Source organism: Mustela putorius, unplaced genomic scaffold (genome assembly GCF_011764305.1).
Source record: "Mustela putorius furo isolate JIRA1106 unplaced genomic scaffold, ASM1176430v1.1 tig00003901_pilon_pilon_pilon, whole genome shotgun sequence".
In the NCBI taxonomy this organism is placed as follows: Eukaryota; Metazoa; Chordata; class Mammalia; order Carnivora; family Mustelidae; genus Mustela; species Mustela putorius.
In genome coordinates, this window is record NW_025422049.1 from 17,967,164 (window position 1) to 17,983,254 (window position 16,091).

Sequence of the window (16,091 nt, forward strand, 5' to 3'; positions counted from 1 at the left end):
CTTGCTCTAATTCACCAGAAGGTGAAACCATAACATGTGAGCTCAGTGACTGCTTTTTAAACATCTTTCATTTCATGGCCCACTGCCACATTTTTGTATTTGGTGTCATTCTCAGAGGAGGGGGAGAAGGGGGACAGTGACAGAGGCAGAAGGCTTATCACTATCATCGCAGACACAAATAGGTCCGGGAAAGGAAGCAGTTGTCCTCCAATGTGATGTATTTTATCATGTTAATGAAGTGGAAGAAGAGCCGAGGAGAGAGATGTTCACACACACAGAATCAGCAATGACAGTGGCGTGGCTGCCCAGGAATGAATCCTGCACTGGGTTCTGACTCAGGATGAGCAGAATGACATGGATTAACTGAGGAAAGGCTAGGGATTACAAAAACAAATGGGAGTGGTCCCCATGACTCCCCCAGCAAGGAAATACACACCTTGCTTGTCCACCCAGCAATACGGTCTTTGCAATGCCCTGGGGGAGCTTACACTGTCTACGAGAAACACTATACTCAACAACCTAACATGTCTTACAAACACTTGCCTCGTGGCGCCCCGGCCAATCTTGAGCAGCTTACTGCTTCCTTACATTTCCTTATCTCTGGCCACAGGCCCCAACTACACCATGACTTACTGATGAAGTTAGCCTGGCCAGTGAATATGGTGTACTGAAGCTCATAGGAGCTGATGCTGAACTCATCATCTGAGATCCAGTGGACTGTAATGGTGTCGTGGGAAGCAGTACAGAGCTCCTCTCGGATAGATGGTGGGTTTGGGGCTGTAAGGAAAGGTGGAAAAGAAGGTGAGGAAGGCACACTCTCTCTGTTCTGGAATTTTAGCAGTTGTCACTCTTGCTTCCCAACTCAACACCACGTGGCAAGGAGGTTCTCTTCATCAACGAGATGCATTCGATGGAAGCCAAGTGCCAAGACCTCCAGTGGTCATGTGGTTTTCTTATTGCATGACCTTCGACCTGTTTCTTTTTATTTTAAAATAAGTTTTATCATATATTCTGGGCAGGATGTCCAAGAGCCAATTATACGAGTTTTCTTATCTATGAAATAAGGGATGACCAATACCTGACAGATTTGTGGTAGATACTTACACTACAAAATGAATACACAGTGTCTGGCACAAAGTAGTTGTTCAGTAAATGACAGTTATTTTAATATGTTAACAAAAATAATGACCAGTGACAAATTATTGTACGTGTGTATTTTTCTCGGGAAGTGGCCATTCAATAATCCTGAAGGTAACAAGAATTTTCACAGGCTGGATGCATCCCTCATTTCCTAAAATTGTCTGCAAGCCAGACAGTTCTTACATTTTTTCATCCTAATCTGCTAGTTTCTCAAATTTCCTTAAAATCATTTGAACAGTACGCATATCCAAGCGGGACATGCCTTAATATTCCATAACTGCCACCTGAGTTCTAACCCCTTTAACAACAAGCAACAATATATTACTGACATGTATTATCTTAAAAGTTATAAAAGCATTTTCATTGCAAATATGGTCCTTTTCTGATTACCTTAAAGTAAGAGAACACCAAAAGACAAGCATTAAAATGGGAAGGAAACCAGAGTATTTTCACACCTGTTAAATAATCTAGCCCCTCCAGCAGTTTCTTTTCTCTGGAAAAATCTAAAGCAAAGTTTTCAAAGGCATCATTAAAATTGATGTCTGGAATCAGAACTTGAGAAGATGCTGTTGCCATAGCGACCCTGGAAAAGAGAAAAAGTGCATCAATATACATCAAAATTAGTTTGCAACTTTTATCCAATGTTTGATTCCTGGTTCAACAAGGCAAAAATATATGAGTCGGGGGGCTTGATTCATTAAATGGAAAATATCATATCTGTGATTTTCCAATGGAAACCAGTTAAAATTTTATCATCAGGAACAAATTAAGAGATATACCATATTTATTCACATATGTTCACCCCGCAAACACACTCCCCCATCCTGTCTTAATTTTGAGAAGTAAATACAGGATTTTTTCCCCTCTGCATCATTTTCCATCTGGCAGGCAGCATCAAAACTAGACCTCTGAAGGCTTGGTTAGAGCAGTTTGAGAGATATTTTTTCTTCCCCTCTATTTTTTTTATGCTAATCAACAAGCCAGCATGCTGGGGCTGAGCTGAGTTCAAGCCTTCACCTAAATACTGTACTTGATTTGTTCTTTTATAACATTTGCATTTAATTTTATTACTATTTACCATGATTATATAATGCTCTGCTACTTTTACCTCCCCTGTTAGTTCTAAGTATCTCAAGAGCAGGTTTTGTATTTTGTACCTCTCATAGCTTCCATGGTCCGAAACACAGTGTTGGACACATGGCGAATAAAAAATTGTTAAATGAATAATGAATGACTAAAAACAACACAGCTGCTAACATTTATTGAGCATTTAGTAGACAGAAGAGACCACGCATGCACTTTACATTCATGATTTAATTTACCTCTTGCCATAATCCTGTGTAGTAGATGTTATTTCCATTTTGTAAATGACGATAAGATATAACATAAACAAGAAATGATACATAGAAAGCTTAAGTAACTTGCCTAAGGTCACACAACCAGTAAGGGTCAGAAAAAAAAAGTCTATGAATCTATGTTCATTAGATTCTAAGCTCTATACCCTGAACCAATTTAGATAGCTCTTTAAAAAAATTAAGGTAAATTCTTCTGTGCTTCAGCAATTCTTAACCATAACACATCAGAATTCTCTTGGGCAGTTTTGACCAAAGCACACATGTTGAGGCCCTATGACAGACCTCTGAATCACAGCCAATGAAGATCCTTGAACATGCAAATGACAGAATGGAAAAAAAAACATTAATCTGGCAAAAATACACAGGTAGAATAAGGGGAAGAGGCACTGAATGTAGAAGACTAGAGAGGAAACTTCTAAGGTGAATTAGTTGTAAGGGGTTGAGAAGTTAACAAACATTCACCCACGTAAACCCAGCTACACATCCACCAACAAGAGCTCTTGGCTGTTTGTGAAAATAGAGATGACTTAGGAATAAGCTGTAGGCCAGGATAAACATATGAAAGACTAACACTATAATCTTCAGGTCTTACATAGAATGGCCAGTCTTCAGGATTCAATGAGTAAGAAGACAACAACCCCTATAGGGCAAGAGTTAAGGCAGAAAATTGGCTCATAAAATTTCTTCCTGGCCTCCCCAATCTTCTTTCTTCCATTCATCCACCCATCTGTCCATCAGCCCATCCATACATCTATCCATCCACCCATCCAATACTCACCGAGCACAAATAATGTGCCAGGCATTGTGCCAGGCACACTGGAGACACACAGTTGTGGTCTTTGCCCTCACAAAATTCAATTTGTGGAGGAGAAAGATATTAAATAGGCAATAAAAATGCCACTACAAAGGGACTGTACCATACACAAGACCCCCCTGGCAGGGACTTGGGCACTAAGGGAAATCTCCCGGGAGGAAGTTCATTTTACGCAGTGACCTACACAATGCGTAGGAGTTAGGTAAGCTGAGACTATGTGGCTCTGTGTGTTCTCTCTAGCCTGAAGGTTGCAGAATTAGCAAAACCACACAGGGCCTTGTGGGCCACGTTACAAGGTTTGCACTTTATCCAAAGAGCAGTGAAGGCCACCGAACCGAGGAGTGATGCTCAAATTTATGTTTTAGGAAGCGTGTTCTGCCTGTACGGATGGGCTGGAAGGGGTCAAAATTGGAGGCAAAACAGATTTTAAGGTGTCTACACATGAGCAAAAAGGAAGGTAGTGACAGGAACATAGACAAATAAAACAAAATTAATTCACACAACATGAAAACAAATAGGCAACAAATATATTTCAAAGCCCAGGGTGCCTGGGTGGCTCAGTCAGTAAAGCATCTGCCTTTGGCTCAGGTCATGATCCCAGCATCCTGGGATCAGGATCCCTACTCAGCGGGGAGCCTGCTTCTCTCTCTCTCTCTTTCTCTCTCTCCTTCTGCCTCTCCCCGGGCTTGTGCTCTCTCTCTCTCTCTCTCTCTCACTCACTCTCTCTCGCAAACAAATAAATAAAATATTAAAAAATATATTTAAAAGCCAACTATATGAGGAATCAAATAAATGTAAATTAAAGTGAGTTTGCATTGAAGATTATAAATAATGACAATTATAGGAGCTTTTTATGCTGGTATGAGATAATGTCTACATATTTTATTAGGACTGAAACTGATAACGAACTTTGGGGATAAGTTTGGCATTAAATACCAACATAGATTAAAATGCAAATATTCTTTGACATCACAGTTCTATTTCATAAATTTATTGCTAAGGAAACAACTGAGGTGTAAGAGCATTCAACATACCATATGTACCCTAACTCTCTAACCATGGGGACTGAGCTAAGTAAATGTAATACATCAAAAGATGAAAATCAGTTCAATGACAGGGACAAGTTCATGATATATTGCTAAGTTTCAAACATAGGGTATAATGAAGTATATACAGCATGACCCTCTGTTTGTGAAATATTTATTAAATCTAGAGGTGCCCAGGCAGCTGAGTCAGGTAAGCATCTGACTCTTGGTTTCAGCTCAGGTCATGATCTCATGGTTGTGGGATCGAGCCCCACCGCGGGCTCCATGCTCAATGGGGAGTCTGCTTGAGATTCCTTCTCCTTTCCCCTCTGCCCCTCTCCAGTCACACACTGTCTTTATCTCTCTTAAATAAATAAAAATCTTATAAAAAATAAAAATCTAAATATTGGGATACTATATTCCCAAATGTTAGCAGTGGCTGAAAGTTAAGGATGAGTAAAAATGGCATTGGGGTATATGTAAGTGTGTGTGTGTGTGTGTGTGTCTATGTTTAATATGTTTAAGCAAAACAACATTAGTTATCTCTCAAGGACAATATGATAAGTGTCATTTGTAAGGGGGGAAGGAATACTCTCCCAGCTAGAATTTCATTTTAACCGAGGTCTTGGCCCATAATAGATTATTACAATTATTATTGGTGGGGAAGAATTTCAGACCCTGTGAGAAACCACTGATGAAGATATTGAGGTTGGGCAGATGATTCTCAAGAGAAAAGAGAATAGCCTAAAACAGAATCATAAAGACAAGAGCTTTAAAGGAATAGGTCAAAGGTGATGTGCTCCCAAAGGCAAAAAGAAAATCAGTAGGTAGGAAGAAAAGCAGAAGTGTTCACCGAAGCTAAGGGCAGAGAAATTTCAAGTACGAATCATTGTCAGTAGGAACAAAGGTTATCGAGTGATTTTTTAAAAAAGATTTTATTAATTTATTTATTTGACAGAGACACAGCAAGAGAGGGAACAGAGCAGAGGGAGTAGGAGAGGGAGAAGCAGGCTTTCCTCGGAGGAGGGAGCATGATGTGGGGCTCCATCCCAGGACCCTGGGATCATGACCTGAGCGGAAGGCAGACGTTTAAGGACTGAGCCACCCAGGCGCCCCTATTGAGTGATTAAGGAAGACAAAACAGTAAGATAAAACAAAGGAGGGTATGTGCTATGGTGAGTGCTGTGAAGTGTGTAAACCTGGCGATTCACAGACCCGTACCCCTGGGGATAAAAATATATATTTATAAAAAATTAAAAAATATGGGGCGCCTGGGTGGCTCAGTGGGTTAAGCTGCTGCCTTCGGCTCAGGTCATGATCTCAGGGTCCTGGGATCGAGTCCTGCATCGGGCTCTCTGCTCAGCAGGGAGCCTGCTTCCCTCTCTCTCTCTCTCTACCTGCCTCTCCATCTACTTGTGATCTCTCTCTGTCAAATAAATAAATAAAATCTTTAAAAAAAAAATTAAAAATAATAAAAAATCTTTAAAAAAAATAAACAAAAAACAAAGGAACGTCTATTAGATTTGGCAACAGGGTATCCATTTGGTGACCTCAGAAAGAACACTGGGAATAGTGTGGTAGAGGCAGAAGACATTTCAGAGACTTGAGTGAGTGGGGAGGATTGAATAATGTGGTTTAAATTTATGTTTTATCTCTGCTCTCATGAAATACCATTGAAATGACAGTCAAAGAATAAAATGTCATAAACCCACAAAGACAAAGAGAATGGAAAAAGACATGCCGGCAAGTAAGAGATTGTCAGCAAATGTTTGGAAGCTAGAAAGGGATGCATGAGCGGTAACCAACAACAGACCAGAGAAAGCTGGGTCAGGAAGCCAACAACGTCAAGCTGATTTTGTGCCGCCGACAGTTGAAAGTTTATAGGAAGAACAGCTAGACCCCAGATCCACTCGACCAGAGAGACTACTCCTCCCTCGTCCTGGCAGGAGATGTGAGGTTCAGTTTCTGCAGAGCTTTGACGCTGCATCAAAAGCAGTCTTTTTTTTTTTTTTTAAAGATTTTTATTTATTTATTTGATAGACAGAGAGAGATCATAAGTAGGCAGAGAGGCAGACGGGGGGGGGGGGAGCAGGCTCCCCACTGAGCAGAGAGCCCAATGTGGGGCTCAATCCCAGGACCCTGAGATCATGACCTGAGCTGAAGGCAGAGGCTTAAACCACTGAGCCACCCAGGCGCCCCGCATCAAAAGCAGTCTTAAAACCCTCAGCCACCTTTTCTTGCTTGGATCCCAGAATCGTGGCAGCCAGCCTAGTCCCCCTCATCCCCCATCAGAAGCAGGAGATTGGTAGATTCTTTCTAGGGGAAACTGACTGAAGAGAAAACACCTACATAACTGACATTTGGGTCCCCTCAGTTAAAATCTGGCATTCCACCTTATCCTATAGTGACATTCCCCAAGGAACAAACTGTTCCCATCACCTCAGATCTTCCAGTCACCCTCTAGTGGTCAATTCAAACAGTCAGCTGAAAGCTTACCAAACATGTAGGGGAAGATAGCAACTTAAACAAATGAATGGAGAAAAGGAACTTGGAGGAGACCAAAACAATGCAGAGCTTAGAAGTTTTTAAATCATCGTCCAGATCTTCAAGAAGATAAACAAATAGTTTGTATCCACAAAGCAAGGACAGAATGCTAAAAAAAAATAAAAGCAAAGATCAAGAAAGAGCTCTTATAAATAAAAATAAGAATGCTGAAATTAAAATTTTAATAGAAGGACTGGATAAAAACTTAAGGAAACATCTCAGATAACAGAACAAGTAGACAGTGTCATGAAAACTAGGAAATGAAAGATTTTAAACATCAGAGAGAAAATCTAGAATGTTCAACCTCTGACTAATTAGCGTCCTGGAAAGAGAGAAGAGGGGAAATAAATGGGAGGAAATTATTAGTGAAAAATATAAGAGAACTTCCCAGAATGAAAAGTCACTAGCCTCCAGATTGGAAAGACCTACTTAGTGCCCAACAAAAATGAATGATAAAAGACCCATACCAAGGCATATCTTGGGAAATTTTAAGAAAAATGGGATTAAAGATAAGACCTTAAAACCTTCAAATGTTAAAATATAGGTCACATTCAAAAGATCAGGGATCAAAATAGCAGTGGGCTTCTCAGCCCAACACTAGAAGTCAGGAGAAGTCTAGGAGACTAGAAGTCAGAGCCATGCTTTCAAAATTATAAGGGAAATCTATTTCCAACTTACCAAATGTGAAAATAAATTTCAAATATTTTTTAAACAAAAAGTTTTTGAAAATTTACTTCCCATGCATTCTTTCTTGGAAGACCACGGGAAAAATTGTTCCAACAAAATTAAGAGAGTGAAATAGTACATGAAGGGAAAATCAGGCAGATCTTGATGATGTCTCTAATTAAGAACACTGAGACTCTAAGAGACTAAGTTGGCTGGAGTTCACAAGGCAGAGTATCAGAGAGAAGGCTGCACAGAGAGAATTCTGGAGACCTCTGGAAGGTTCCCCTCTAAGTATTCAAGAAAATACTGATCAATACATACATGTGAGGAAACTGCCCAAGGCCAAGAAAAGAGCTCCCTTAAAAGATGAGAGGAAAGTGTGCGTGGGTGGCTCAGTTGGTTAAAAGTCTGCCTTAGGCTCAGGTCATGTCCCCAGGGTCCCAGGATCAAGCCCCATGCCAGGCTCCCTGCTCAGCAATGGAGTCTGCTTCTTGCTTTTCCCTCTCCCTTTGACCCTCTCCCACTGCTTGTGCTCTCGCTCTCTTTCAAATCAATAAATTTCAAAAAGTTTTTTAAAAACGGTTGAGAGGGAAAAAATCCCTGGTCCTCACAAAGGGCCAGGAATAGAGTCTGTTCCCAAAAGCCAGACTGGAATAAGTCTCATCTCATGATGCATAGAGCACCTAGGAGAGTACTCAGAAATGTCTTGCCTCGCTAGTACAGAAAATGTGACTCAGACTAAACACTGCTCTGATTCCACCTGACATGTCTTAAAAACAAGACCCAAAAGGATCAAGTTATTTTCAAGAAACCAAACCATGTCCTAGAACAAAGCTTAAGAATATTTATAGAAATACAAAAATATACAGCACCCAATAAGATAAATTTCATTATGTCTGACATCCAGGAAAAAAAAAAAGATCAGATATGCAAAGAAGGAAAAAAAAAACACAACCCATAATGAGGAGAAAAAGCAATCAATTAAAACTGACCCAGAACTGACACAGATGTTAGAATTAGACATTCTGACAATTTTGATAACTGTATGCCATGCTCTGCCCAAGATCTGATTTTAATTTTCTTTTGAGTATAGTTGACATACAATGTTACATGAGTTTGAGGTATACAACACAATGATTCCACAAGTCTGTATGTTATGCTCTGCTCACCGCATGTGTAACTACCATCTGCCACCATTCAACCCGATTACACTACCATTGACTATATTCCCTATACTGTACCTATTATTCCCATGACTTATTCATTCCATATCTGGAAGCCTGTATTTCCCTCTGCCCATCACCCATTTTTCCCATCACCCACCCACTTTCCCTTGGCAACAATCAGTGTGTTCTCCATATTTGTAGGTCTGATTTTGCTTTTTGTTTGTTCATTTGTTTTGGTTTTGTTTGTTTTGTTTTGATTTAGATTCCATATGAGTGAAATCATACAGTATTTGTCTTTCTCAGTCTGCCTTATTTCACTTTGCATGGTCCATCCATGGTGTTGCAAATGGCAAGATTGCATCCTTTTTTATGGATGTGTAATATTCCTCTCTCTGTGTGTGTGTGTGTGTGTGTGTGTGTGTGTCTGTGATCTTCTTTTTTTAATATTTTATTTATTTATTTGACAGAGAGAGATCACAGGTAGGTAGAGAGGCTGGCAGAGAGAGAGAGAGAGAGAGAGGGAAGCAGGCTCCCCACGGAGCAGAGAGCCCGATGCGGGACTCGATCCCAGGACCCTGAGATCACGACCTGAGCCGAAGGCATCAGCTTAACCCACTGAGCCACCCAGGCGCCCTGTGTCTGTGATCTTCTTTATCCATTCATCTATCAAAGGACATGTAGGTTTCTTGGCTATTATACATAATGCAATAAAAATAGGGGTACATACATCTTTTTTGAATTAGTGTTGCGTGCCATATATTCAAAAGCTAGAGGAAAGGCTAAATATGTTTAAGTAGAAATATGGATATTATAGAAATAACTAAACTGAACTTCTAGAGATGAAAACTACAATGTCTGAGATGAAAAATACACTGGAGAGATTAATGGCAGAGTAGACATTACAGAAGAAAAGGTTAGTGAATGCCAAGATATATTAGAAACTATCAAAATGAGGGGCAGGTGAGTGATTCAGTCTATTAAGCATCTGCCTTTGGCTCAGATCATGATCTCTGAGTCCCGGGATCGAGCTTGGGGTCAGGCTGCCTGCTCAGTGGGGAGTCTGCTTCTCCCTCTGCCCCTCCTCCGTTCTGTCTCTCTGTCTCTCTCTTTCTCTTTCTCTCTCTCTCTCAAATAAATAAAATCTTTAAAAAAAAAAAAGAAAAGAATATTATGGCTCCATCAGAAAGGATGAATACCCAACTTTTGCATCAACATGGACAGGACTGGAGGAGATTATGCTGAGTGAACTAAGTCAAGCAGAGAGAGTCAATTATATGGTTTCACTTACTTGTGGACCATAAGGAATAACACAGAGGACATTGGGATTTGGAGAGGAGAAGTGAGTTGGGGGACATTGGAGGGGGAGATGAACCATGAGAGACTATGGACTCTGAGACACAAACTGAGGGTTTTAGAGGGAAGGAAGGTGGGGGGTTGGGTGAGCCTGGTGGTGGGTATTAAGGAGGGCACGGATTGCATGGGACACTGGGTGTGGTGCATAAATGAGCCTTGGAACATTGAAAAAAATTAAATTTAAAAAACATACCATTTTATGTGTCAATTATATCTCACAAAGATAATTTTTTTAAAAAAGAAAAAAAAAGTAGTTCAGAAACTACTGAAATGAAACACACAGAGAAAAAATAGCTAAAAAAGGAACAGAGCATCAGAGGGCTGAGACAAACTTCAATGAGCGTAACATACATGTAATAGGAGTCTACATAAGAAGGGAAGGAGGTGGCGTAAAGAATACTCAAGGGGGTGCGTCTGGGCAGCTCAGTCAATTAAGCATCCAGCTCTTGGTTTCAGCTCAGATCAGGATTTCAGGGTGGTGAGATCAAGCTCCGCATCAGGCTCGGTGCTCAGTGCACAGTCTGCTTGAGATTCTCTCCCTCCCTCTGCCCCTCACCCTGCATGGGTGCGCTTGCTCTCTCGCACGCTCTCTCTCTCTCTCTCATAAAGAAAAATTCTAAAAACTATTTGAGGAAATGATGGCTAAAAAATTTCCAGGTTTGTAGAAGTCAATTGTTAATGTCTAAAATGGCGGGGGGGATAGCAATATAAGAATGTTATTTAGAAATGTAAAGGCCATGCCAACAGAAATACCTAATAGAGCTGAAACTTCGTGGCTTTGCTAGGAAGGTGTAGACTGTGGCACTAAACTCCCTAGGTTTGATTCCTGTCTCTATCCTTTACTAGTTGGGTCATGTTAGGCAAGTCACATAAACTCTCTGAGCCTCATTCTCTCACTTGTAAAATGGGGATAATAATAGCATCTATCTCATAAGGGGTTTTTCTTGTGAGGATTAAATGAGTTAACACTTGCAGGGGCTTAGACTAATGCTCAACACAGAATCAATGCTCAGTATTATTCTTATTGGAGAACAGAAACCAGCAGTGAGGAGATTGCTCTTTCTTATAATATGACTATTAGTAATATTTGATTTTTTAAACTATGCACAAGTATTACTTTAGTATAAATAACTTCTAATGTTGGAGAAGAGTAATTCAGAGGTGAGGACATGGCACTGTCTTTGAAAAAGTTTGCTATGCGGGAAAGAGATGGATACAGCAATAGCCAGAGGGGGTGTAAGATTAGAGAAAGTTGTGGGTGTTATATTTTTTAGATAGGAGAGACATGAGTGGGTTTAAAGGTGGATATGAAGTCAACTAGAGAAATGGAAAAACTGAAGCTATGGGAAAAAAGAGAAGCATGTGGCCAAAACACAAATAATACAATGTAATCAAAAGGGAGGGGTGCCTAGGTGGCCCAGTCGGTTCATTGTCAGACTCTTAATTTCAGCAGGTCTTGATCTCAGGATTGTGAGTTCAAGCCCCACCTTGGGCTCCACAATGGGCATGGAGCCTACTTTAAAAAAAAAGGGGGGGGGAGTGGGGAGGCAAAAGTGATGGATTTGGATGTAAATATGCCCAGCAGTTTGGTTTGAGAAGCTGAGAACTTTGTCCTTTGTCCTTTCATACCTGCCACTCTTTAAAAAAGGATGTGAAGTCATTTGCTGAGCATGAGGGGGAAGGTGGCAGGGTTGGAATTTTTTAGTTGAATGCAGAACACTTGAAATAGTCTTTAGGGAGACAAAGCAAAAAGAAAGCTGATCAAGGTGACGCAGAAGGATTTCAGGGCCCCAGTGAGATTAGAAGCCATAAATGTGTACTGTGATAATACCAACCTCTTTGGTTATGTGGTTTTCTCTAGCTGGGTTCTGCAACTCAAATACAGACATGGAAAAGGTGGGAAGAGGGGGACCTGGGTGGCTCAGTCAGTTAAGCATCTGTCTTCAGCTTAGGTCATGATTCCCGGGTCCTGGGATTGAGTCCTGCATTGAGCTCCCTGCTCAGTGGGAAGCCCCTCTCCTCCCTGCTCATGCTCTCTCTCACTATCTGTGTCTCCCAAATAAATAAATAAAATATTTTAAAAAAGAAAACAGAAAGAACTGGGCTGGTTCGGGGTTGGGGATTCGATCAGGTTGGTGTGATAAAAAGACCAGGGAAGTGGGTACATTGCAACAAGAGTGAGCAGCTGACATGAGAAATCACAGAGCCTCAACAGACCAAAGAAAGAAGTAAAGACAGTAGGTAGCTGGTAGGTAGCAGTCGGGTCTTAGGGATCCCGATGAAGTTGAAGAATAGAGACTCTGGAAGAAAACCAATCAACTTTAAGTATAGCGGTTGTAGCTAGAACAGAGCGGGGATGTTAATTTATGATTTCAGTGTAATTCTGACTGATGGCAAGGTTCAGCATGGGAGCCATGGAAGCAGGTAGATAAAGGGGAGCAGAGGTGAGGGTCACTGGAGGAGGGGATGGCAAGGAGCCATGTGGAAGCCAGGGTCACCCGGAATGCTGGCAGAAGCAGGAAGAAGGAATACTGTGTACGTGGAGCCAAAGCCTTAGTAAATGGGAGACAGAGAAGGAGGCCAAGTTTGCCTAATACGTCTCTGTAGCCCCTTAAAGCCTCTGTGAATCTACTGAGCAATGTGCCACTTTAGACTTCAGATTCTTTGCACATGGTGTATAGATGGCCTTCAAAGGACCCATGAGTCCTCTAGAATCACATGCAAAATTCTACATGTACGCATCTAACATGCATTTCCCCCTCAGGAGAAGGCTCAGGACATTCATCACATTTTCAAGGGGATGACTGATTAAAAACAAAAGCCCAAGAATTACTGCTCTATCCATCTGTGTGAGAGATAACTAAATGAAAGGAATAAAAATTGCACAAAGACTCAGAGAGGGCACACACCTGTCCCTGTGGCCAAAAGTCTCTCTGCCCCTATGCTAACACCAACCTAGAAAGCCCCAGCACATTGGGACACCTGGGTGGCTCAGTCAGTTGGGCATCTGCCTTTGGCTCAGGTCATGATCCCAGGGTCCTGGGATCGAGCTCTGCATGGGATCCCTGCTCAGTGGGGAGTCTGCTTCTCCCCTTGCCTCTTCCCCTGCCTGTGTTCCCTCCCCCACCCCTTCTCTCTGACAAGGAAATAAAATCTTTAAAAAAAAACCCAAAATCAAAACAAAAAAAGAAAACTCCAACACTGAATGGGCAGCAGAGAGCTGGGGCAGAGCCCTAGCTAGTTCCCTAGTTCCCTAGGGAATGTGGCTTGCTGTGCACTGGCAGAAGGGGTGAAGCTACCTAGAGGTTACCACTGAGTCTTTAGTAAAAAAGTATCTGGTAAGATCTTCGGGCAGCAGCTGCTATGTAGGTGCCCAAACAGAATTCAGTGACTTCCAGCTGCACCCTTTTCCTAAGAGCAGGCCTAGAGAAAAGAAGAGAAGTTGCTCACCTCTCGGCAATATTTTTTGCAGACTGGAGAAACCGGGCCTGGTCATTTTCTTTCAGGATATGTTCAGCCTGGTTGATGAGGACTGTTGAGCGCTCAAGACACTGACGGCAATTAGCAACCTGCTGTGCCAACTTTCTCAGTTTCATAACCTTAAAGGAATGAGCAGAAGAAAAATGAGCTTCAACATCCAGGGCTTAATTAAAAACGATAAAACAACACGAAGGAGATCTGCTGCAGCAATGCTAAAAATAAGGCCTATTAATATCCCATGGACCCCGTACTAACCACTCACCTTCTCACCCCACCGTCTCTGTCTTGCCAGCCCCTCCTCCCACCTACAGCCCGCTTACTTAGGCTGCAACGCACTCATTCATACACTCTCAGTCATCTGCCTCCTCTTTTTCATGGACAAAAACGTTAATTTTTCTGATTAGAACAAGAGTGCATGCTCACAGTTGAGTATTTAGAAAATAAAAAGTATCAAAGGAAGCCCTGCCACCCAGGGATCTCCATCGACCCATTTTTATGGTTGATATATTTTCAGAGCCGAGTTTAATAAAAAGTACTTCCTTGTTCTTTATGGCACTCTACCTTCCAACGAGTATCTTTCTCTCTGTATTCTTATGAGCACCTGCACATTCACAGATCTGTGTTCTCGGGAATTTCAGTTCCTGCATTGGCTGGAACCACCCAGCATGGCACAAAGTATTGATCATCACCTCAGACTCTCATAATCCTCACACTGTATACCTGGCATGAACTTATTATCACTATGCTGACTGGCTGACCAATATGCCTACAACCATATGGATGCATGGAGGCTCACACCTGACCTTGACCCTACTTCTTCAGTTCCTAGGCTAAAAACCTGGAAATCTTCTCTTTCCCTTCATCTTTTACAGTGGAGCAGTCGAGGATTCCCATCATTTCCTTTCTAGTAATTCCTGTTCTGTCCTTTCCTTCCACTTGTGCTGACATTTCCCCTGTGTAGGTCTTCATCGACTCCTATCAAGAATCATTCCATAAGCCTCTTAGATTGCTTCCCTGACTTCAGTGTCATCCTGTTCAGATACACCCTGGTTACTTCTGCCATATCGATCACTCTCTCCCTTCCTAAGAAACTAGGATGGCTTCCCAATGCCTTTGTGGGTGAGCCCAAAGTCCTCATAATAGCACGCATGGTCCTTCCGTAATTCTGGCCCACATTTCTACCATCACTTTTTTTTCTTTTTGGATTGACTTATAAGATACCTACAGTAAAGCACCCACCTCTGAGTGGACAACTCAATGACTTTTTTTTTTTTGCATATACATACACCGATGTAACCATCAACCCAGTCAAGGTATAGAGCATTTCCAATACCCCAGAAATCATCATTTCTACCAGGTTTATAGCACTAGGCCAAACATCGCTTCTTCTTTGCCTCCCTCCCTCTAACCCCATTTCTTCTTACTTTCACGATCCAAGTTCAAACTGGAATCATCAGGATGAAACTCTGACATTTGTAAAGTCAACTCTGCCTTGGCCTCACTGAAGCTCCATGCTTTACCTTTGTCTCTTTGATTTTGACAGCGATCATTTGCTTCCTCTGCTGGATGATCTCTACCAGCTCGTCACATTCTTCCATGAGTTTTGCCTCATGCATAGCAGTATTCACCTGCCAAGAAAGTCCAGAATATTACACAGTGATTGCTGCCTTTTTCCCTTGCTGGTTCTCAAAGGTTGGGATTGACGCTAAGCATGCAGAACTTCTTCCATACCTCCCTCATTAGATCCACTCCTAGAAGAAGGGTAGAGATGATGATATTAATGATGCAAGGGCATTGAAGCACCACAGACAGGAAGCTCTCCGGCCTCTGGTAGATCATGATGGTTAATGGAAGGCTGGGCAGAAGGACAGATGAGATGGGGGCATGTTATTTCCACTGTATAATTCCCTTTACTCCAGGACCCTTTCCTCCTGTTGTTCTTTTGAAAAGAGGGTAAGGAGAATTAAGTATGTCAGGAAAAGAGGATCCCTCTCCACAGGCACAACAATATTAAGGTAACATTACAACAATCTAGTTCTACCATGCTAAAAATGAAATGTTTTCAATTTTCCTAGTTCCCGTCTCATCCTAAAACATACGAATGCACAGCCATGAGTTCAGAGTAAATATACACATGCGTAGATACATTTTCGTAGAGTTGTCACGATGTCTTAGCAGATACTTCTCACCTTCAGCCATCCAGAATCTGAATACCTTTCCCATTTGGGAATACTGGCTACATCAAAATATCTTTACCACAAAGTCAGATTTGGGGGGACAGGAGTTGAAAAAAGAGCCACCATTTTTCACCGTCTTTCCATATACTGATTTCTCCTTCTTCCCATCTCTACTACTCTGGACATTAGACAGGAGGAAGCCCCCAGAAGGGCTAAAATGAGAGCAGGGATCTTTGGGTGACCTAAGTATAAAGGCAAAAGAAGGGAGATGAACTTACAACTCTTAAGCACTCAGTGTTCCAAGCGCTTTCTAGATAAATTCTTTCATGTAATTACCATAAGCCCTTCATAATAGAGGAGCCATTTTTGTT

The 16,091-nt window shown here is 41.6% G+C and overlaps 1 protein-coding gene across 5 annotated transcripts in view; it reads right to left on the reverse strand.

The window, feature by feature from the left end:
• Positions 1 to 16,091, reverse strand: part of MID2 (midline 2) — a 98,997-nt gene that overhangs the window by 13,476 nt on the left and 69,430 nt on the right. For 4 of the 5 annotated variants that reach the window (XM_004769017.3, XM_004769019.3, XM_045068233.1 and 1 more), the window contains exons 4-7: positions 15,064 to 15,171; positions 13,514 to 13,662; positions 1,596 to 1,723; positions 544 to 777 (exon numbers count right to left, since the gene is read on the reverse strand). In XM_004769017.3, the coding sequence (XP_004769074.1) occupies positions 544 to 777; positions 1,596 to 1,723; positions 13,514 to 13,662; positions 15,064 to 15,171 (619 nt within the window). The remainder of the gene's footprint in view (positions 1 to 543; positions 778 to 1,595; positions 1,724 to 13,513; positions 13,663 to 15,063; positions 15,172 to 16,091) is intronic. The other variant, XM_045068235.1, reaches the window with a different exon arrangement.